General features: G+C 44.5%; 1 protein-coding gene across 1 annotated transcript in view; it reads right to left on the reverse strand.

The window, feature by feature from the left end:
- LOC119184934 (phospholipid-transporting ATPase ABCA3-like) overlaps positions 1–24956 on the reverse strand; it is a 113239-nt gene that overhangs the window by 41900 nt on the left and 46383 nt on the right. Inside the window, exons 6-16 of the mRNA XM_075867654.1 lie at positions 22480–22728; positions 18731–18919; positions 16240–16424; positions 15396–15521; positions 14756–14873; positions 12108–12262; positions 11854–12009; positions 10205–10377; positions 8261–8471; positions 4384–4546; positions 837–1096 (exon numbers count right to left, since the gene is read on the reverse strand). Coding sequence (XP_075723769.1) covers positions 837–1096; positions 4384–4546; positions 8261–8471; positions 10205–10377; positions 11854–12009; positions 12108–12262; positions 14756–14873; positions 15396–15521; positions 16240–16424; positions 18731–18919; positions 22480–22728 — 1985 coding nt within the window. The remainder of the gene's footprint in view (positions 1–836; positions 1097–4383; positions 4547–8260; positions 8472–10204; positions 10378–11853; positions 12010–12107; positions 12263–14755; positions 14874–15395; positions 15522–16239; positions 16425–18730; positions 18920–22479; positions 22729–24956) is intronic.

Consider the following 24956-nt stretch of genomic DNA (forward strand, 5'->3'; position numbering starts at 1 on the left):
CGTGCTCCAAATTTTGTTTTTGTTTTTTCAGAATCTAGATGGGAGACGACAGATGGAAACGCGTACCGGGATAATCAGGGTGAGCAGTGGATTTGCCTCAAAAAGGCTGGCCAACGTTTCGATAGGAGGACCTACCTTTGTCGAATGCACCTTGTCATCCTTGGCGTGTTAGTTAAAACTAACAAAGGACCATGCTGAAAAAAAAAATTGCCCGCAGCTTCCCTCGGGGGAACACTGAGGAGGATGCGGAGCATAGAATTGGTTAACGGGGTGTTAAAGTGCGACTTACTTGGGTCGATGGCTAAATTGGTTAACGTGGTTGTGAAATGGGGTGTTAAATTGCGACTTACTTGGGTCGATGGCTAAATTGGTTAACGTGGTTGTAGGAGGGGGTGTTAAATGAGTGAACACGTACACACGTATGCGAAAGGGCGGCGCTGGTCGAAGGGACGTCGATCATTGTGTTTGTGGATTCGTTGGAATTCATTTCACCGCGACCTTGGACGTCGACGCGCCGTACAAACCAACGGACGAGCGGCAACTGAGCGAGCGAGCGCCGGCCTTGAGTATATATACAGCGCGACGGCGCATGCGCTGTCAGCTGTCGAATGTTCTCGAAGGAGAAGCGCGCGCGCGGCACAGATGGCGACGGCGCGACGGCGCATGCGCTGTCAGCTGTCGAATGTTCTCTAAGGAGAAGCGCGCGCGGCACAGATGGTGGGCGACGGCGCGACGGCGCATGCGCGCGCGTCAGCTGTCGAGTGTTTGAGAAGCGTTGCGGACGGCGCACTACAAGGCGCGAGTATAAGATGCTTCCGCATCTAAAATAGTCTTACGTTGGCCTTGCCGACAAGATCGACGAAGCTGTAGGAGAGCGTGTTGCCCACGTGTTCGGCAACGATGGCGTTCCGGTACAGTGCCACGTCCTCGAAAGTGAAGAGCAGCCAGAGCAGCATCATGGGCAGCAGCCAACTGAACAGAGGGATCTTGAGCTGCCGCGAGACGCAGGTGGCTCGCTTGCAGAACACCGCCCACATGCGGCGTGCGCATCCCGGATTCGAGGAGACCGTGCTCACCATTACGTTTACTAAGGTGTCTGCACGAAGGCGAAATACAATTTGTCAATTGATTCCTGTATAGCCTGACCTTTTTAACGAATGATGAATCGACTGTAATTGCTGGGTATATCTGCCCCAAAATCAGGATACCACGGTTAGGGACGCTATGTGCCCGAATGAAAGAAACAGAATCATTTTAGAACATTAGGACATTGGGCAAGTTGGTGCAAAGTTTAATAAAATATTTGTCGCGCAACTCAGCTAAGCAGGAGAAAAAAGGCGTCGACGAAGTTGAGCGCCGGGCTTTCAACACGTTTATTCTTTACTCACATCACCCAATTATATATGCTTCCAGAAGGCGCGCGAAGAGGAGGTGCAGCACAAGGAACTCTCACATTGCATAAAAAATGGAGCAAAGCTATAGCACAGTGCTATCTAGAAATAGGAATTCTTTCTTGTACAAAATGATCGACGAGCCACTGACGCATTCGTTCCCCATCATCTGTATCTGATATGCATCTAGTACTTCGCCTGCTAACGTCTGCCTGGTTCATTCTATCAGAGGAGTTCGTCCAAACAGTGGTGCGCAGCCGCACGAAGCACAACGAAATGACAAGTCCACGCATGGTCGTGCGCATCTATACTAAGCACGTCGGCGCAGCAAAAAGCTTTCTCAATTCATGCTTAGTCGCACTTCAGCGTGCAAGGACAAAACTGTGGCTCCTCTATTCTCGATAGATGGAACACCAAATACAGGGAATGCGGGCACAGAGCTCCAAGAGCTAGCTGGGGGCCGAGAATACCACTGAAACGTCCCGCCTGTTTGGAACATTCTTTTTTCAAATTGTGGGCGGAACCCGTGGTTTCTTTTCCTGCACAGCCTCGTGCTTCCTGCTGCACCATTTAAGCTTCCGAACCAGAGATTCGGACACCGTGGTAATGGCCCCCCAAGGAAAAACTGCTGAAACCAGCCTTGAAAGCAGCTCCTGACAACTGGCCTTCACGGGGGGACTGCACGACTTCAACAACGCAGACCGCCGACACAATGTCGCAGTGGCTCTGTGGCAAACACTGTGCAGCAACCTGCGCAGCCACGTTTCGTCTGTGGTTAGGGCGGCGTGACACGGCCACTTGCTGCAACACGCTTACGATAAGGGACAGTTCCACCGCCGCTTAATCACTGGCTTACGTCACCACTAGTGGTTATAAAACCTAAGCTGCTAAGCTCGGTTCATTCATTTCTCGGTTACTTCTGACAATACTTCTGAATAGCGTGGCGTCAGTGTGTTCCATCTGATGCTTTTCCTATAGATCGAATAAACAATTGTGTTTTCCTGTTGATTTGATTTGATTGATATGTGGGCTTTAACGTTTCAAAAGTATACATGGTTATGGGAGATGCCGTAGTGGAGGACGCCGCAAATTTTCACCACCTGGGGTTTTTTAACGGGCACCCAAATCTGGACACACGGGCCTACTGCATCGAAAATGAATGTTTGTCATGTTGATATCCGTCTTTCGTGAACAGGAAATCCCGCAGCTGTTTTCGTGGTTTTCGAGGGTGCAGAATGATAAGGTAGGAGGTATCCCGTGCACGGGGGCTGTATAGTCAGGACGAATGTGTAGAGCTTAATGACGGGTTAATGAAAAAAAACTTCGAATAATTGTCATGAGGTAGCTTATCCGTAAACGTCAAGCCTTTACCGTGCTGTATAAAAGCAGATAAAACATTCTTCACATCGTCACAAGAACTTGATTGATATGCGGGGTGTAACGTCCCGAAACCACCATATGATTATCAAAAGACGCCGTGGTGGAGGGCTCCGAAAATTTCGACCACCTGGGGTTCTTTAATGAGCACTTAAATTTGAGCACACGGGCCTACAACATTTCCGCCTCCATCGGAAACTCAGTCGCCGCCGCCGGGATTTGATTCCGCGACCTGCGGGTCAGCAGCCGAGTACTTCAGCCACTACACCACCACGGTGGGGCATCGTCACAAGGAGTCACAGTGTTAAAGGTGCTTGAAAATACAAGAAACTCGTCATTTTCTTTAGTGCAATGTGATAGTCACTTGTGCAGCGCTCCATTCTTGTGCGCAATCTGGAATCATGTATATTTGAGTGATGTAAAGAAATAACCGAGTCTCACACCCTAACCTGTCTCCTCCTTTATTCCATAGTAATCTCCGTAGCGCAGCAAATATTTCATTGAAAAAAATTGAATCGCTCTTGCAGAAAGCGTGTACATGAGCTAAGAACGCTCAGAATTTCGTTTTACTACACCACATCAGTTTTCTAGGTTATATTTTCAAAAGATGTTGAAAGGCAGCTCACAGCACAGAACCATGTCTTTATGTCTGCACGTTTCCGTTGGCAGTTTAACCAGTTTTCATGTTATTGGCCCTTGTGCCATAACACTCCATTTATCATCAGTTTTCATCTCATGGAAGAGCACTAATTCCAGGCATAGTGATTTCAAGCTAAGCTCCCTAGTACCGCCCCTCATGATTCTTAAAGCATTCATGACCGTTGGCAATTACACAGTCTTTGTATTTTGTCCCCTGAGTCACAACCGGTGAAATTTGATAGATGGAGGAGCACACTTGAGGATAAAATTAAGATTTTTGTCTTAAATATTGTTTTGTTTGACCAGATCGATTGGGCAAGCGATGAAACGTCACTACAGCCTCAATAAGTATTTTCGCTCCAACAAAAGTAATAGAATAAATATCTTATCCCAAAAGTTGCCACGGTACTGCGCCATACAGAGGAATGATCACAGGAGAAGAAAGCGACACTTCGAGCACGCTGAAGTAGTGAATCTCCCCCACAAATAAGCACTGATTTAGAGGTTGGAGTGATTTGATAACAACAAATATCATTCACTACATAGCTTTTAATATTTATTGCTTAGTCTACTTGTATATTATAATCTAAAAATTGTTTGGAAATTTTAAATCAGTTACGTGTCATTGCGGCATTCGCAGAAAAAACATCGCCAAAAATAGATTAGTTGTTCAAATCTAGCAGTTTTGTGGCGTTCACCTAAGGTGGACGTGGACGCACTAATACTGTACAGAAACTGTATACTGTAGTCCGTGAGTAATTCGGGCCCATTTCTTAGTTGAACTTAACACTTAAGTCATACGTTTGACCGTTTTCTTATTGTTATTTTTTTCATTCGGTTGCCACGTTTTCACAAACGTTATTTTTTCACACAAATTCAAAGCAATATAAACTTTCGTCCAGCTCGTAGGTGAGCAACAGCTGGCTGAAATTTTGCAATTACTTAAGAAAAAAGCTGCGCGTGGTGTAAGACCAACCCTTGGTTTCGATCATGGACGCATCATGCTGCTTGATGGTCTCGGTGAGCTTATGGTGGTGCACGTGGTGTTCTTCGGCGACACCTATGAAGACGTCTTCGAGTGAGGTCACCGTCAAGCCCAGCGACTCGATGCCCAAGTGTCTGCTCTGCTTTTCGATGTCCTGTAACGTTGAAAGATTATAATTTTTTTCTCTGATTCACTGCACTCCACTTGACGCTTGGTCGCATCTAGAAAATGATGGGGGAGATAAGGAAGCAATTTAAACAAATTTCCGCTATTGCGTTCAACGTCTACTTCTGCAACATGGAAGGGGGCCGAATATGTTCTATGTTTAGTGATAGAACGCGCATACTAAATATGATTGCCTACAAAAACACTGGGGTGGCAGGCAGTGCTTTTAGTCAAATAAGGTGTGCGCATGAAGTCATTCACTTTGCTCCTTTAAAGATAAACAAATTATGTGTTACTATTTTCGTGGAGCTACGACTTGTCAAAGATATCATTATCATCATCATAAGCCTGATTACGTCCACTGCAGGACAAACGCCTCTCCCATGTTCCGCCAGTCAACTCGGTCCAATGCTTGCTGCTGCCAATTTCTACTCGCAAACCTCTTTTAATCTCATCTGCCCACCTAACCTTCTGTCTACCCTTAACCCGCTTGCCTTCTCTGGGAATCCAGTTTGTTAACCTTAATGACGAGTGATTATCCTGTCTATGCGCTACATGACCAGCCCATGTCCATTTCTTTTTCTTGATTTCAACTAAGATATTTTAACCCCAGTTTGCTCCCTAATCCCCTCTGCTCTCTTCTTGTCGCTCAAGGTTACACCTACCATTTTTCTTTCCGTTGCTCACTGCGCCGTCCTCAATTTAAGCTTAACCCTCTTTGTAAGTGTCCAGATTTCTGCTCCGTAGCTAGGTACCAGCAATATGCAGCTGTTATGTACCTTCCTCTTGAGAGATATAGTGGCAATCTACCAGTCATGAGTTGAGAGTGCTTGCCAAATGTGCTGCACCTTATTCTGATAGTTCTAGTTACTTGAATCTCGTGGTGCAGCTCCACAGTTATTACCTGTCCTAAGTATATGTAGTCTTTTACAACTTCAAGTGCACTATTACTTATCTCGAAGCGCTGTTCTCTTCCCAGGTTGTTCTACATTACTTTCGTTTTCAGCAGATAAATTTTTGGTCCGACTTTTCTGCTCTCCTTTTCTAACTCCGTAATCATGAGTGGCCATTCGTCCCCTAAATTACTCATCAATACAATGTCATCTGCGAAGCGCAGGTTACTAAGGTACTCTCCATTAACTCTCATGCCTGACTGTTTACATTCTAGGCCTCTGAAAACCCCCTGTAAGCACGCGGTAAATAGGATTGGGGATATTGTATCCCCCTGCCTTACACCCTTCTGGATTGGTAGTTTGTTGCTTTCTTTATGAATCACTATGGTAGCAGTTGATCCCCTGTAGATTTCTTCCAGGATGTTTATATATTCTTCGTCGACGCCCTGATTCCACAGTGTCTGCATGACTGCTGATATTTCAACTGAATCAAACGCCTTCTCGTAATCTATGAAGGCTACGTATTGTGGTTGGCTATGTTCTGAGCAATTCTTTATTACCTGATTGATAGTATGAATGTGGTCGATTGTTGACTAGCCTGTTCGAAATTCTGCTTGTTTCTTTGGTTGATTGAATTCTAATGTCTTAATTCTGTAAGCAGTTAGCTTTATAAATAGCTACTATACTACGGAACGCAAGCTGATGGGCCTGAAATCCTCAGAGTCCTTGTCATCTCCTTTCTTATGTATTAAGAGGATGTTGTCATTCTTCCAAGATTCTGGTACTCTTCCCGTCAGGAGACACCTCGTAAACAGGGTGGCTAGTTTCTCTAACACAATCTGTCTTTCATCTTTCAGCAGATCCGATGCTACCTGATTCTCACCAGCAGCTTTGCCTCTTTGCATGCTCTTTAAGGCTTTTCTGACTTTTATCATTACTGGTGGAGTGTCATCTGGGTTTCATCTAGTTTTTATATCAAGGTCGTGGTTGTGCTGGCTACTCTACAGATATCTGTAAAACTTCTTTGCTAATTTTACTATCCTATTCATATTGCTAGTTACCTTGCCTTCTTTGTCCCTTAGTGCATACATTTGTTGTTTCGTTTTGCCTATCCCAAGTTTTCTCATCACTGCTTCGACGCTTTCTCCGTTCTTCAGAGCGTTTAATTCTCTCCATGTTATACCTACTTACGTTGTATACATTACGCTTAATAATCAACTTCGAAAGCTCTACCAACTCTATTTTGTCGGTTGTACTTGAGGCTTTCATGCTTTGACGCTTCCTAATGCGATAATTTGTTTCCTAGGACAGCTAGCTAGTGTCCTGTCTAACTACAGTACCCCCAGTACACTCCGTAGTGATACTCGCCATATTATCACTGATTTCGTCAACGCCAGTGCTGCTTTCCTCGATAAGAGCCGAGTACCTGTGCTGAAACGTGACTCTGAATTCTTGTACTTTCCCTCTCAGTGCTAGCTCAATAATTGGCTTCTTGCGTATACGTTCCTGTCATTCCTTCTTCATGTATAGGCGAATTCGGGACCGTACCATTCTATGATCACTGCATCGTATCATGTCAAGCACTTCCACATCTTGCACGATGCCGGATTGTGCACTCAGTATAAAGTCTATTTCGTTATTTTCGCCATTAGGGCTCCTTCATGGCCACTTACGGTTCCCTCGCTTTCGGTAGAAGGTATTCAGAATCCGTCAATTATTGCGTTATGCGAATTATACTGGTAGCTCCCGTATGGCATTTCTACTACCAATGCCATAATCTCCTACTGCCTGGTCTCCAGCTTGTTTCTTCCCTATTTTTGCATTAAAGTCTCCCATGAGTACAGTATACTGTGTTTTTACCTTACTCATCGGCTATTTCACGTCTTTTAAGAGATGCGTTAACAAAATTTTGGTTGGTACAACTCTCAAACAATAGCATAAAAATACCAAAAATAACTCACCTGTATTCTCAAAGACACATCTAGCCTACTAGTAAGGACTCGCAAAAATGAATCGAAGGACTGCTTTCTTTAGAACGTGACACTGACTTGCTGCCTGTGTTATTTAATGCACGAGTTTTGTACCAAAAGTAAGATACCCATATTTTTACAAATAAAAACTATTACTGTTATCAATTGATACGTCATTAAAAACCTTACACTTTTGTCTAGTTTTCTACCTCGCTTCCATTTTTCGACACACTTTTGAAGATTGTGTTCCAGCGTTTGTATTGCTCAGTTAAAGAAGCCTTCCACCAACCCATTGAGGAAGCGCATCGCCTCTGCTCAGACTTGATCGTTGCTCTTGAAGGGAGGTGGCATAGAACCAGACTGACGCCACGGACGAGATTGTTGTTTCGTTTCTGGTGTATAATCAAACACCCACGTTTATTCTCCCGTGACGACTGAGTCCAACAACTTCACTTTGTTGTCTTCCTACAACAACAATGAGTTGCCTCTCTGCACAATTTGTGGACGTGCTTAAGGGACATGCACTATTCACGATAAACCTATGTCATTTGCCTATGAACCTTCATGGGTGGCCGTTTCCTTGCGTGGAGAAAGTGAAGTAATGCTCGAACGTCGCACTCGACGGGAGCGGTGATTAACACTTCAACTCCGACGGCTGCCAAGCGAACACTGAGTGACGTAGCGAATCGCGCATGAATGTGCTTGAGAGAGGGGATCCACTGTTCACGGTACTGTTGTCGGAATTACCGTAGCACCTTCTCTCAAGGCTGTAGCTCCATGGGAACCTCAGTTTTGACACGGACTTCGAACAACTGCGTCAAACATGTCGGGTGAACTCACCCGAAACATGTTGATGATGCGTTTAGTGGAGGGAGTATGACCCAAAAGGAAGGTGACCTCGTTGAAGGAGTCGCTCTGCAGTTTCACTTTAGGTGCATACTTGCGCAGAAGCATCTCTATGCGTGACACGTCGCAAGTGGGGCTCTTGTAGATTAACATGCGGTAGCCAGTGTTGAAGCGCTGCTTTAGGAATGTCGGAGAACCGGCGCATCTGGACAAAACAAAAAGAACGAGCTTTCATTTTTACGTGCCTAAATAAATGTCTCCGTAATGTTAAAATGAATAAGGTCCTTTTTTCAGCACTATTGTGGCTCAAATTACTTATTATAGACAACTCTGTCAGTGGGAGTTACAGAAGCGTTGGCATTTGATTAGTTATGCAAACTTCAGAATAAATAGAGTTCGGAGATAATCAGTTAAGTAGCTCTCAGAGCGACGATAGTTATAGCGCGAGAACAGAACAACGACACAAAGACAAGAAGGACACGTGTCCTTTGTGTCCTTCCGGTCTCTGTGTCCTTCCTGTCTCTGTGCTATAACTATCGTCATGTCATACCAACTAGCCCAAGCTGGGCGAGCCCCGCCGCGGTGTTCTAGTGGCTAAGGTTCTCGGCTGCTGAGCCGCAGGTCGCGGGATTGAATCCCGGCTGCAGCGGCTGCATTTCCGATGAAGGCGGAAATGCTGTAGGCCCGTCTGCTCAGATTTGGGTGCATGTTAAAGAACCCCAGGTGGTCAAAATTTCCGGAGCCCTCCACTACGACGTCTCTCATAATCATATGGTGGTTTAGGGAAGTTAAACCCTACATATCATCATCATCAGCTTTCTGAGCGAGTTGGTTTGTAGTAACAGGAAAAAATAACCAGCGAAAAACCACACGAAGACAGCGAAAAAGAACCAGCGCTTGTCCTGTGTGGTGTTGTTCTTTGCTGTCTCCATGTGGTTTTTCACTGGTTCTTTTTTTTCCTATGTTCGAAGATAATCATAGCTAATGCAAATGACCCCAAACGAACGATTCTTAATTGCTAAACTTTCATTCGTAGTTGTCCTCCAGGGACACTTGTCACGTAACAACGTTGTGTTCATTGTTAGTACAACTAATATACAATGTGATAATGTGGTAGGCTTGCAATATGCTGTAATATTGACTGAAAGGAAAGAGCCGCAAAAGATAAACTCCAGGGGGCAGCTCACACCAAGCACGTAGCGTGCCTATACTGTACGCATCCTTACCCTTTTCACCAATAAACGATCAGTGCAACGAAGCTTAAGATCTTTAGTTAGTGTAGGCGAATCGTGCCATAAAATCAGTCTGTAGCGTTCGCTTCACTAGCATGGTATAGTGGGTAATTTGAATAGCTCATTGCGCGTGCTCTGCTTGTATGAATGTTTCTCGGTGATTTCATTCTCGACTAAATGAAAACAACAAATCACTTATTCACACACTCCACGTACACTTATGTGGGCCAATAACAGATAATAAGGCATCTGTACGGGACCTGAATGCTGCCATACTCACACAATTCATGCCATCTTAGCCACCAAGGGTGCATGGTGTGTAGCTGTGCAGTCTAATACTCGGGGAGGCAGCATCCAGGATCCATAAGGTGGTACAAAGAAGTACTGTATGCTTAGCTCCGAAAGCAGTGTTCTAGTGCTCCCATATCCCCTTTAGGACCAAGAAGGAACTATACGAATGGGCATGCACGCGAGCATGCATGATGAAGCTTCGAGCTCTGGCACGAAGATTGTCACAGTACAAGCATTTTTTTTTCGTGGCAGCCCGAGGTAAAAGGAGTCAAATGGCGACATTACCATTTCTAAAACCATGCGCGCAATACATTACAGACATCCTGTGCTGTGTTAACAGGATTTTCGTAACATGCGTGAGAACTGTATAGCTACTCATAGATTCCCAACATTCAATGAAAACTGCGGCACCTACCGTATTCTGCCATTGACTATGATGAGTATGCGGTCAGCCAGGACGTCTGCTTCATCAAGATGCTGGGTCGTGAGGAATAGCGCGCAGCTCCTACGAATCTTAAGGAGAAGCTCCCACATCTCACGGCGGCCCTCCGGGTCCATGTTGGCCGTGGGCTCATCCAAGATGATCACCTGGGTAGTTGTTTACTGCGATTTAGTCAGTGACACGCTATAGTTATGATAACATTAAGCCCGCAAGGAAAGAAAATGGCACCCGATGAAATCTGGTAAAGTTGCGGTAGTCCACGAATTCACATCTCCCCTCTGTCACCCATTCTATAGACTTGAAGGTGAAAATCCAGCCTTACAGTGAAACACAGCCTATAGGTGCGAAGAAAACCTTCGTAGAAAGACATTTATTACTGTTAAAAGAAAGTCATAAAATGATTGGAGTATCATCAACCACTCCTTCTCATTAACGTTCTGGAGCCACTACACTAACCGAAAAGCAGTGGGAGGCCCAGTTATGAGACCTGGGGCTGAATAATCAGAGAAGCATGCTTCAACGAGTGCGAGCTATGGCGAAGGCACGCGGCTACCTTTCATAAGGAGGTCATCCACCTTGGGCGCATAATGCGTTTTCTCAAATAAAAGTCTATTTCAACTCTCTTTATAGCGTGCATGTTTTCCCTGGACTAATTAGGCTAGTTTCGTATATCTGACGTTTCAGCTGTCAATTGCTTCAGTTGGAATCTGGCAGCCTCTCTGTCAGCTGACATGGCAGAGCGACTACGGAACAAAGGATCTAAGATTGACTAAGACAATAGGCCAGTAATAATTTTCGATAGGCGGCAAAGATTTATATAATAGTGCTGGATGGGTGTAGTTTTTAACACTTTCATGCAATAGCACTTCGATGACGCTTTTTTCTTTTGTGAGCATCATTCATCTTCGCTGGCTTTTAAAGAGCAAAGCCCATGAGAACGCATGTGATTTGCGACAGTGGTGGACGAAAGCAGCTATTGTTACACACTTTTCCGATGCTACCTCGAACTTTCGTCCACCACCTTCACGTATGAACAAAAGTGGTGTGCGCCTAAAGCGAGTTCCATAGCCTTGAATTAGAATTACTTATGTATTAAAGCTGCCATAGAGTTCACTATGACAACAGCGGCCACTTTCTTCGTATCTTCAGCTTTACCAAGCAATTATCAGTGCTTTTTTAATTATGCCTGTGGGTGGACAACTGTTTCTGTGCTATTATTCTATCGAAACTTAAACATAACTTCGGCATGCTATCGTTTACAATAAGAATAAATTGAAGAAGTGCAGCCCCAGCTCAATATCACGGTATGTCAGGAAAAGATTGAGCGAATCTACAAACGTGCTTTTGCACTGTTACACACCTCTGCATTGTATTATGAGCGCTCTAAGTACCATTGCATTGCTCATGCTTACAGCAGTGTGAACGGAAGTGTTAAGGACGAACCTATTTCAACAATAACAACGCCATCGGGTACAATCGTTGCTACCGGACATGACGCATTGTCAGTGCGCTGATACAGCATAAAATGAATCGCTCTTATGCATCGTACCATGTCTGGCTGCACAATTCCCTTGAATACAGGGTGTACAACACTCCCAACGTTTGCATATTTTCACCCTTACCTTCGGTTTGGACACGATGGCCAGAGCAGCGCAGAGGCGTCGCTGTTGGCCCAAGGACAACGTGTCCACCAGATCAGAGCGGTACTGAATCAGACCAGTTTCGTTCAGCAGGGTGACCACTTCCTGCCGAACGCTGTCGTATGGGGTGCCCTTAACCTAGAAATGACAGTGAACAGTCAAGCAGACAAGGTGGCAGTGAAGATTACACAGGGGCCGCATGTTACATGCAACCATACAAGTGATACGAAGCTTACGACAGCGAAGAAAACTAGATGCTCTTCAACGGTGAGGTCATCGAACAGGATGTTGTCCTGAGCACAGTAGGCGATGCTTTCGCGGGCATCCTTGGTGCACGTCATGACGTCATATCCGCCCACCAGCACATTGCCCGAGGTGGAGTTAGTGAACCCTGTAATGTTAGTTTAAAAAAGCTCGTTGTCGTTGCCGACAGCGCGTCCGACCCTTATTAAAATATCACTGCTACTGTCGTGTTTCATATCTCTCCTGTGCAAATAATAAAGTATGAGGTCTGGGAGAAAATGCATTTCTGTTTTTTTGACCATATTATTGTCAATTGATGGCTCATCATTTCGCTTCACATACTTTGTGTCTACGCCGTTTTTTTTCAGCGGATAAAAGAAAAAATTATTAGACCCCCCTCCCCTTACATTCGAAAGCGAAACCAAAAGTAAAATTTTTAACCTTTCATAAGTCATAATCCTTTCGCTTGGTAAACTCGCAATGTCAGGTGCGCGTGAGCCTGACGATCCTCAAATTTACTTTGTGGGACGCTGTGAATAAATTGAATATGTCTGTACAGACTCATATTTGATGCCGGGTAGCAAGTTGTCATTTAACTTGCCCTCCACACTGCATGAGCTTGCTGCCTCACAAGTATTCGACACTGCAATGCAGAAAACATGTTTTCGTGCCACTGACACTGAAAACCAAGCTACAAATTAAAAAATTGGACTGCTGCTAGCGAAAAAGCAGACAAAAAGAGCGGGCTACTTCTAGCGAGAAAGCAGACAAGAGCGAAAACCGCAATAGAACTAGATACAAGTGCGGTGGACTTTAAGTCGCTCAATCATCTTGTGTAGGCGCTACAGCTGTTTCAAAGTTTTTTCGTTTATGTTCTCAAAACTCATATTATTTATTTAATTAGACATAACACGCAAACATGGACACGAGAAGGAAGTCAGGACATCAAAAAAGGTGTTTGTGGCGTCCTTAAGTATTTCTTGTGCCCGTATTGGCATGCCCTGTAGTTTCAAAATGAATGCGTAATGAAGCAGTCTGCTGCAAGTTATATTTTTGGTATTTTTTCATGCCTGAGCAAGTTCAACCTTTTTAGTAATGAAGATTTTTCTACTAAAACTTGAAATAACTTATCAATTTAGAGGTTTTGCAATGAACTTCAAGAAATATAACCCCGCACGAAAGTATATTATGGCGGCTTGTTATGCAATGGTGTCCCTGTTGCCGAAGCATTATTTTTTGTAATATACCCTCATGTTTTATTTATTATCTAGTCTGATTTATTTTAGTTGATTGTGCTGGTAAAAGCTTCTTTCATTCTCTTAGAGCAAATTAGTTTTTTCGTTAGAATTTAAGTGAGGAGTGTTTGCGCAGTTCTCTTTTATTGAAACGTTTTACTTTTGAAAATTAACAAAACAAGAACTTGCTTTCGAAATTCCCCATATGAACAAGAAGGTGTTCTTTAAGATGCTTACTTCTGTGGCAGGCTTGGCCTTATTTTAACATTTTTTCGATGCACTTCTTCTTATATTTTAGGCTTTTCAAGATTTTGCATAACCTAACTGAAGTAGTGCTTGTCGCAAGGCATTCTCGCTGCCATCAATGCGGATATTAGCATAAGTAAAAAGCCGCCGTTGCATATTGGCATTTGAGGTTGCAGGGTTTTATTGTAAGGGTATCTGAGCTTCAACATTTAACGTCAACGCAAATAAAAACTACGCTTTGTCGTATTGAGGAGAATGAGTTTTCGCAGCGCTTATTCCTAAACTGAGTCTCTGCTTGACGATTGATGTGCTGGTGGTATAATTTACGGAGGTACGGAGTCATAGAAAAGCCGCAATTCAAGTCAATATTGTGTTAACTCGAAATGTCTGACCTGTGAATCATAGGAAATGCATTATCTGAAGACGTACAAAAAGAAAAGGGAGGCTCTGCCTAAAGGTGATAAAATTCCAGTGCGGCATGTGATGTCTAAACAACTTTCTATGCGAACTCGAAAAAAACAGCAATACTGCTTTTTGAAGCCGCACTAATAGATGTTTAGTTTGTGCCGAAGTAGCCCGAATCTTCTCTCTCGGGCATCGCCAGTACTACAATTATAGCCACAAGTGAGACCACTTGCTTCAACGGAGAACTTGTTTTATATCTATTTAGTTCCAATTCACTTATGTCTTTGTACTAAGTTTTCGGTATCACATGTCATCATAAAATCTACTGGAGTGCGTCACAAAGTAAATCTTAAAACGCCGGCAAATATTTAGACATTCAATGCAATTTGCGCCTAAATATAGTGAACTATGCAACAGCAACACTAAGTGTGAATAAGAATTGAGAGCTCCACACATATAGTGTAGCCAAGGTTGGTCGCTTCCTCTAAGATACCCAGCCTCGGCAACCAACTTTCGGCAGTCCAAGCAAGCCCGCGAACTGGTGGTGAGGTATAGCCTCGACGTCTCCACATGGGAGATCAAAGGCTAGGTCGGAGAAAGCTCTGCAGGCTGCTAGTTAACATGGTACCAACCAAAACGAATGAACGCTGTAGTAGCTGATCCTCTACAGAGACATCTAGTGGGTCTGTCCCTGCGGCGTACTGCTTGTGGACGCCACTCGCTCGCAGGGTCCGTGAATTGAGCCTCTTACTTACCGGTGATCATGTTCAGCAGCGTTGTCTTGCCGGCGCCGTTGTGGCCAAGAAGCACGGTAATCTGGTTGTTGAAGATGCGCAAACTGACGTCATGAACGGCTTCCACGCCATCGTAATCCTGCGACACGTACGCATCAGAAGCGACGTGTCAAAATCTCGTTCAGTGCAGTTTAACCACTTGCGAATGAATCAATCAAAAACAACTTTTATTAGGTTTATCAGGATGTCAACTGGTATTCACTTTTCATGGTCATGACTGCATGAGATCACATATATCGGAAGTGGCTAGTTGTATGTACGCGGACCTTCTTTGCTTTACCTATCGATTGAAAACTGTGTATGCTTATCTAGCTGCTAGAAGCACACCTTCTCGTTGTGAAAGCTCTTCTCGGTCCTGGAAGCTTATCCGACGCAAGGCCTGTGTTTAATGTAATCGGACGGAAGGTGATTAGACATTTTGCTTTTGTTTTGGCACACTCTCAATACATGGAACTTTTCAAAATGTTCCCCGAAACGCCAAGACAACCAAGTGCAAATTTTAAACTAGTAAGAACTAGTATACAAATAAATTTATTAGGGGAAAGTAACAGCGATATCATAGTTGCTTCGGGTCGCGGTGTTGATGGCGATTGGTGCTTGCCTTGCTGACGTGAAAGAGGTCTATAGCGACACATTGATCTCTTGGTTCCGGCTCGAAGTTTGCATTCTCTTTAGCCGACCTCAAAGGCTCCTTGAGGTACGTCATACTGGGCAGCCAATACTCCATCTGCGCAGTATATTGGGAGGAAAACCATACGATTGCTGGATCAGCACTATTTTCATGAATATTTCTTTCTTTCAAACTTTACATACAAGAACGAGATGAGGATACCTCTCAAGTTCAACCCATGTATCGCAGCGCCAACTTTTACAGGTCCTCTCTCGTGTTCACGTAGAGGTTTGGATCACGATGCAAATTCAAAACTGGGACTCTATGACATTGTAGAAAAACATTTTTATCGGTAGTTTCATCATTCGATCTATTGAGCGGCACTATCAGATTCTGCCTTACAAAGTGACCCCAAAACGGCAGCTATATGCGTTTGTGTGAATGAGATGAAGTATGTAAGCTCGTACTGCTGATCATTTTATAAATGGCGGCCTCCTCCCTAACACTTAATTTTCAGATTGGCTGCGAAGAGCCTACCTTATACAGGCCCCCGAGAACGCCACATTCATTTCAGGCCATTGACATGACCTGAAATGGACGAGCAGTCATTACTAGTGTCTTCCGCCATTTTTACCCGACAAGTGCACAGTGCATTGTCCTTTTCTTGGTAACTGGTGCAAACTACAATGCACCTTTTTCTCATTTCTCCATGCATACGCCGTTCATTGTGGCCTCTGTATCATGTTCAAGGAAACGCTGTAAGACTCTAAATCTGTTTCTGCTGTGGGAGTAGACCATTAGTCGGTGCTTCGCAATGAACTAAGACGTCAATCACCTTGAATGGGTACAGGAGGGGCTTGGCGATTCCGGGCCCAATAGGCATTACGTTGTCTAAGTACAAGACCATGACTCCGATTAAGCAGTCGCACATCAGGCCCACGAACACGATCTCGGCAAGAGTCACGTTGTCAGGTGTGGCGGCGTGGCTAGCGAAGTTGGACCAGTTTGCCCCAAAGGGCACTGGAAAGCCCCCAGAGCACAAAGCAACCACAGAGAACTCAGAAAATAAAGCAATGATAACAACACTATTTGTAGAAACATAACTTGAGCTTTATATCTAAATTAGAGTAAGTCATGCAGGTAACTAAGTTTCCAACAGTACCTGTTAGTCTGAGAGATTCTGCAATCAAGCGTTGCTTTCAAAAAGCCGCCTGCATCTTCCCACGGTGAAACTTGAGTAAATGCGTCGCCAAGTGAGATGAGAGGGGAAAGGGGTATCGCGTGAAAATTGCGTAACTGGGTATGGTTTGGGAATGCTTAATTGTTCTTTCATCTTTATTGTTCCTAGTTATCAAATGAAAGAAAAGCGTTGTTTCTACGAGTGGTGGGACGCTGATGTTGAGTTGTGCCCTACTACTGGTTGAAGATACTGTTACTTCCATCGCATCTACTGGAGTCAATCAAAGCTACAAGTCAAGCGAAGGCCAGCTATAGACGCCCTTGAGAGAATTCCTAACGCGCGCTCTACCGCTTATGTACACATCGCCAGTGTTCTAGGGAGAGGAGTACGGGGACGCGCATACACACCGGAGCAGGCATCTCGTCGCTAGATCGAGCGTCGATGCCTTTGGCCACGCGATCCGGTGGCCTGCACACTTATGATCACGCCTGCGTGTGTTCTTGAGCTGTATATTGCGCTGAGTCACATTGAAAATTTGAATTCTAACGGTGAATTAACCAAATGCTTACATCCAGCTAACTTCAGTCTAGAACAAGAACATAGCCCTCTGACCTCCAATGTGGTCTGTCCAGACAAATTATTCCCTATTTGATACGATCCCCTGTACAATGCTATTCGCAAAAGGTCACACAACCTGATCTTACATCGTACTTCTAAAGAACTGTAGAATTAGGATCGTCGTCAAAGATTTGATATGCTGTTCGCGGCCCTCTCTCACGTATATATATTTTGAAAAAAAAATGCCAACTCCATGAAGCTAAAAACAGGCAAAAGAAACGCAAATTGGCTGGTGTGAAAGGCTGCATATATGTTCGGTGAGCTCTGTGAAGCTAAAAACAGGCAAAAGAAATGCAAATTGGCTGGTGTGAAAGGCTGCATATATGTTCGGTGAGCTCCATGCTGTCGTGTCATCCGCTATATACTACCCTGGTAATTTTCTTCTCAAAGCGAATATTACAACGCATATCTGCTCAAACATCTTCCCACGCGCGCGTGCGCACGCACACACACACACACACACACACACACACACACGCACACACACACGCACACACACACACGCACACACGCACACGCACACACACACACACACGCACACACACACGCACACGCATACGCTCAAGCACACGCACTCGCACACACACACACGCACACGCACACTTACATGCACACACACACATGCACTCGCACACGCACACACACACACGCACACACGCACACACACGCACACGCACACGCAGACGCACACGCATACACACGCAGACGCACACACGCACACACACGCACACGCACACACACGCACACACACACGCACGCACACGCACTCGCACACACACGCACGCACACGCAAACACACGCACGCACATGCACGCACGCACACGCACACACGCACACGCACACACACACGCGCACGCACACGCACACACACACGAATCACTCAAGAAAACTCTCACGAATCACGATCACGAATTACTCAAGAAAACACTCAGGAAACGCAAAAAAGCAGTAAATGGGAACAGATTCACATATGACGTGTGACGTGAAGCAGTTTTCTTCCCGAGTTAAAACGGCAGTAAAGGAAATTCAATATTCCCATTCCGAACTCCAAAAAAACGTGTATGCCACCTTCTGATAAAGGCTTCTTCACCCTGAGTTTCAATCTGTTTGGTAAGGTACCGAACCATGATCATGCTAATATTCAGTAACGCTCGGTATGCAGCTCGTTGGGGTGGTCGCCGTGCTTCGGCCATACAGATGGCGCTACTTTGTCGATTTCTTAGTTTTTCTGGAGGAAAACGGCGTAAGTAGTCTTTATTATTCGCGTGCCCATATCACCAGAACTTCTTTCTGGATTCATTAGTTTTGTTGGCATATTGAAACTTCAGCCTGAGCAAGCGAATGTAAAATGCCTGAAAAGTGAGTGGCCCATCGTGGACAATGTATATATATATATATATGTATATATATATATATATATATATATATATATGTTGATAAGACAGCATGCAATGTGAGACGTGGGCACAATTTCCCCCTCAGTACTTTGCGCACTGCGAAAGGCACGCAGTAAGTTGCAGTGTCTCACCGAACTTCTCGAAGCGCTCGAGAACGCGGAAGCTCCAATGCAAACTCATGCCGGGGAAGATGGACGTCACCAATTTGTGGCTTCGCTTGATGAAGTGGTAGCCCTGGCCACCGGCATTCTCGAGCGCGAGGAACGGCATCAGGCAGCTGAAGGTCCAGTACAACATGGCAGCGGCTACCGCAGTGTGTGCTGCGCCGGAAAAAAGGTAGTGCAAAGGGCGAGGTGTGCAGAACCACAAATCTGAGAGTTTTAAGCCATATTTCTACTCTGTCCACTCAATACTAGGTGAAATAGGTGCAATTGAGGCCCTTCCGGCTCTACGTCGTGGTGAGTTCATCACGTGTCTTCGATATGCTTTTCAGCTCTGTTCGAGGCTCTGTAAACATTGCGCTTGCAACGTTCTGTTCCCAGACACTCATTGGCTAAAAAGTCGCTTCATATTGCTCTGGGGAGTTAGGGACAACAGCTGTAGAAGCCCCACTGCTTCAGCAAGTGCATGCGTTCAACACTGCGAACTCGAAAGAACAAAGGACTGAGGACCTCAGTAGTTAACGGGATGATATTGCGATCGGTATCAATGTCGTGTAAATTTCATTGAATTGACACAATGTCAGGAGTTACGTGAGGGGCTGCGGAATACTTTCATTGGGCATGAAATGGTACCTCTGCACTGCGTATTTCAATAATGTGAATCTGTAAAGAGGTTCGTAAGTAATATATAAGCACATAATTTACAGTGATTGGTTACGGACGACATAAAAATAATAGACTGATTATGAACATAATGATAAAGGGGACGAAAGCTCAAGCAAGAACTCCGGCTGAGCAGTTGCCACCTTGCGCGGATAATAATTTAGAGCTGCTTGTTAGATATATATTTAATATAATATAATATTATATAATATAATAAAATATAATAAGATATATAAAGAAGCTGCACGTAAACGAATATGCACCTAAGTATTACGGGCAGATTGAAGTGTAATTTGTATTTACACCATGGCGGCAATGTAGACGAATTCACAAAGTCGGCGTCCAATACAAAAGCGTGCAGGCTAATAACTGGAAAAAACAACATGGCGGCTGAACAGAATGCGTGTGCTGGCACGCTGGTCTGCTCACAGAAAGGCCTGGGGCCGGTTTCTAATGTGCTTAAAGTAAGCTGCTATGAATTCTCTACAAATTCGAACATAAAATAAATTGAAGAAGTAAGGATTTCATAGGCTTTGCTTGGCTTACTATAGGCATCATGAATTGGTTCATGCGGCACATCAGGTGCTGCCTATCACTACTTGCACTCGTGGCTTTCTCTTCAGCATTCAGCCTAACTGTTGGCAAGACTGGCGCGATTTGAAAGTCCCACCTAACGGCAGTTATATCAAGGTTCCCTAGAGCTAATTCTGCCAACTTGTAAGTAAGTAGCACAGCTTTCTTGAAAAGGAGGGATAGTCAGATACTGACATAATGAAGCGCTGACTCTGAAATTGCATTTTTGTTCAACTAAGCACAAAAAATTATGAACCATGATGGGATGCGAAGCAGCAGTGATGCGCATGGCGTCGACTTAGTTGGAACGAACGTCAACGCGGGTGCTGGAAGAACGGTTTGAAGCGAAACTTAGTGGTACGTCTACTCGAGTAAACGTTTGTTTGAAACGCAAAGACACGGGAGCCGAGTTGGGTTATATCTAAGTTTCACCGTAGTTAAACGAGCCGCAAAAGTTTTTCCACTTGACGTGTGGTTGAGGGCTGCAGGTGGCGAAGAGAGTGACGCGAGAGAGAATCGAGTTGCGAGTGGGCGCAGCGGCGAGCGTGCTGCGGGTGAGGGAGAAATTGACGTCAACGCACAGCTATGGCCTGACCTACTCGGCACCACTCCAATAGCTATAGCGTGGGTAACGCGTTGCTGCGCATTTGTGCAGACACACGCTGGTACGGCATTATATACGTTAATCAAAAGCCGCTTCACATCTAAAAATGCGGGAAACGTTTCATAAATAGATGCTGGATCACTGTAGCTGCATAGACAAATCCATGCGTGAGAAAGCAATACTAGCGTCGCAGTTTGCTCAGCTGCCCAAATTTTGGCATATTTAGTGCATTACATTATCATATACAGCATGAAGCTTGGGCAGTTTTTGCTACACCAATCTTTAAAGCCACGAAACTGGGTGCATTTTGTGGTAGGAAAACCACCAGGTGCAGACAAAAATTTCAGAAAATTGCTGTGGTCGTCGACCAAAACCAAAGTCTAGCGTACACATTTGAAAATAATGGAAGGGTTGCTTAAGCAAGCTAGAGCCCTATAAGTACGGATAGCCAAGTGCTGTTTGGTTTGTGTGTATGGTTTGTTCACATCTTGGTCGGGCTAACAAGAGATTTGCCTTAGAGCAGATATTTGAAGAGCTTTTCTTCTCTTCACAAACAATTGACACATTTTACTGGTACCTAGTCTTAACTACGCCCCGTATACCTTACAAGGAAATTGTGAGACAGCAAATAATGTAGCAGAACTGCCCAATATCATGCAAGCTAGCAACTACTTGTACCCTTTGCGTTTGAAAGAGTCCAGTATAGATCATATGTCGGCTGTGCTACCATGAATGCAAAAAACAAGAACTACACAAAAGTCATTGAACTCCTGTCCTGGTAAAAGACGTTCCCATAACGTTAAATACGCAAATATTTTTTGACGTAGAGAGCGCATGTAAAAAAAACTGGCAGAATCATCATACAGTGGGAATCAATGACATGCGAAGCACGAAAGAAAAAGGTTGCTAGGTCACATTAAAATCAGCACAACGTTTAGAGGCGGAGGTAAATGGTGCCGTACATGAGAACCATGTCATGATTATCATGTTTGGACGTGTCATTTACCTTCATCATCTATTCACATGACGTGAAACCAAATTAGGTATATGTGGAGCTAGCGAAATGGCGGCGAGCGCATCATGAGTGTGTCATGTAGTCATGTGGTTAAATGACACGCATGCCATGATTATCATATTTGCACCAGTCGCATACCTTCGTCATTCTTTCACGTACCGTAACACCAAATCTGGTATATGTGAGTCAAGCGAAACGACCGCGAGCGCATCATGAACGTGGAATGTAGTCATGTTTTTACATGACACGGATCTCATGATTATCATGTTTGCATCAGTCACATACCTCCGTCATCCATTCACGTCCCGTAATACTAAATTTGGCATATGCGAAGCTAGCGGAACAGCCGCGAGCGCATCACGAGCGCGGCATGTCGTCATGTTGTTACATGACACCCACGTCATGAGTTTCATGTTACAGTCTGTCGCTTGTGTTCGCCATGCCGTCATGTCATACCATACCAGTTTTACAACATGTCATGTGAACGAAACGACCGCAAGAGCAGCAAGACCATGACTGTAAATCATGACATTCATGACGTACATGTCTTGATTTTCATGTTATGACTAGTCACTTATGCTCATCATACTGTCATGTTACGCCATACCGATTTTGGTATCAATAACATTACCGATACGGCCAGGAGAGCTACAAGTCCTAGGCGGCTAGATAGCTAGATAGATAGATAGATAGATAGATAGATAGATAGATAGATAGATAGATAGATAGATAGATAGATAGATAGATAGATAGATAGATAGATAGATAGATAGATAGATAGATAGATAGATAGATAGATAGATAGATAGATACGCTGAGTCGCCGAAGTTCGCTAAGAAATGCTTCGCATTTAAAAATACTCACGACTGGCGAAAATCATGGAGAGCAACGTGGCGTGCATGAGACACGAGCTGCAGAAGCACATAAGAATGCAGAACAAAAGGAACGGATCGCTGAACTGGATGAACGCGCGTCCATCTTCGTTCCTTTTGACGCACAGAATGAGCATCATCAGGGTCACGATGATCAGGTGCATGAAGAAGCCACTGATGTAGTGGCTCACCCAGTAGACGCAATCGTTGAGGCCCACCACGCGCAACATCTCTTTCATACCTGAGCGAAAGGCAACCACTCATTAAAATATAGGAATATAGGTTAACCCGTGAGTTCGGAAGCTCGTGGCGAAATCAATCAAGCGCTGACTAATTGTACACCAACACACACGAAAACACAGAGCCGTTTTGGTGCAGCTACGAGAACCTAGATGGTGCCCCGCCAAGGTAGTCCAGGGGCTAAGGTACTAGGCTGCTGACCTGGAGGTCGCGGGATCGAATCCCGATTGCAGTGGCTGCATTTTCTATGGAGACCAGAATGCTGTTGGCCCATGTGTTCACATATGCCTGGACATTAAAGAACCCCAAGTAGTCGAAATTTCCAGAGCCCTCCACTACGGCGTCTCTCACTATCATGCTTGTTTGGGACGTTAAACCCCTCATATCAATCAAGAACTTATATCAACGTCCCCATATTGTCAACGAAACGTCTTTGCCTTTATGCGTTTTGAACGATTGGTCGGCCCTTGATTTTTGTTACCAAGCATGTTTTAAGGAAGAAGCCTTAAATGCTTCATCTAGTCATGAAATCGGGAAATTCGGTTCATCCTTCCGTATCATCGCGAGACGGTGATGTCAGCACGAATGATGCGAAAAAGACCAACCAAGTGATAGTAAACTGTCAAAACTAACGTGGTACTCATGTGCCCATACGTGGGCCGATGGGGTACCGATGGTTGCAAAGTTTCATTGTGACATGATATGCCGTCATTTAAGCAGAAAGGTGTAACGTCAAAGAGTTCCTGTAACACCACAACGTCGTCACCATGGCCTCATATAAAGAGATCATCACGCGACATCGGCATTAGGTGCCAAAAACAGGCCGATCACCGAGACCATGCAAAGCCATCTAAGTTGCAGAAAACGTATGGAGAGAGGGTCTGTACAGTACATACAGAAGACGAAGAGTAATTATAAAAAGGGGATGGCTTTTGAGTTCCAGTAGTCTTAGGCATGTGAGTTTCAACAGTTCATCTGCTTAAGCCTGTTATAGTACCGCGTAGTGAGAAGAAAGAGAGGTTGAGGAAAGGAAAAGACGTGACTTCTGCAGCCCAAACTGGGAGCACGGCTCAGGGCCATGTAGGGGGAAGAGCATATATCGTGAAACCATCAGTGACATGCGCTCGCTTCGTACTCCACTTCCGTCTTTCACGTGCTCCGATTCGCTAATATGGAGAATTCGGAAACTAGGGTGGACAAATATTTAACGTGCAACGCCACTTAACTACTTAGTGAGGAGACAAAAATCCCGCAACTTCCCGTACCTGCTAATCTCGTAACCAATCTCGTAACTATTGTTACATAACACAATGTTATGTAACAATAGATTGATTTGATTGATTTGTGGGGTTTAACGTCCCAAAACCACCATCTGATTATGAGAGACGCCGTAGTGGAGCGCTCCGGAAATTTTGACCACCTGGGGTTCTTTAACGTGTGCCCAAATCTGAGCACACTGGCCTACAACATTTCCGCCTTCATCGGAAATGTGTTAGGTAACAATAGTCAAATGTTAAAAATCACATAACATTACGTAGCTATTGACGTGACTAAAATCAAGTAAAATCGAGTCACGAGACAAAAATCACGCATCTTCACGTAGCAACTTCTCACGTCCCTAATATATATACACGCAATATCACGAAGCATCTGGTCATTTCACTAAAAGCGAGAAATATCATGCGAAAACTAGTAACATGACAGAAATAAATATGATGTCAGATAAACCTTAGTCGCATGGCTAAAAATCACGTGTCATAACGTGACTAAAATCATGTACCATCACGTAACCAAGTGACATCAAGGACACGGGTACTGATGTCACTTGGTTACGTGTCAATAGTAACGTAACTAAATATCACGTAACCCTCAGTCTCATGACTTGTTGTCACAAAAAAACTGCGTATAACTAATCATGTAACCACTATTGTGTAACATCACAAGACATACACACGCGACTAAAACGACATGGTGTCGGTGTCGGGTAAAAGCCTGTCACTTGACAAAAAATTATGTCATATCGAGGAAAAACTGTAGTTTGGCTCAAATCACATAACGCCCGTAATAATCAGTCACGTCGCTGTGTTCGCGCAACATCATATTACATGTCAAGTACCACGTTCCCGACAGAAACCACGTAACAGCAATGGTCCCCGCCAATATCACGCAAGAATTACGTAGTGTGGCGAATCAATCCAAATGAGTGAATTACCATGTGGGACCCTACTT

The sequence above is a fragment of the Rhipicephalus microplus genome, chromosome 1 (genome assembly GCF_043290135.1).
Source record: "Rhipicephalus microplus isolate Deutch F79 chromosome 1, USDA_Rmic, whole genome shotgun sequence".
Classification (NCBI taxonomy): Eukaryota; Metazoa; Arthropoda; class Arachnida; order Ixodida; family Ixodidae; genus Rhipicephalus; species Rhipicephalus microplus.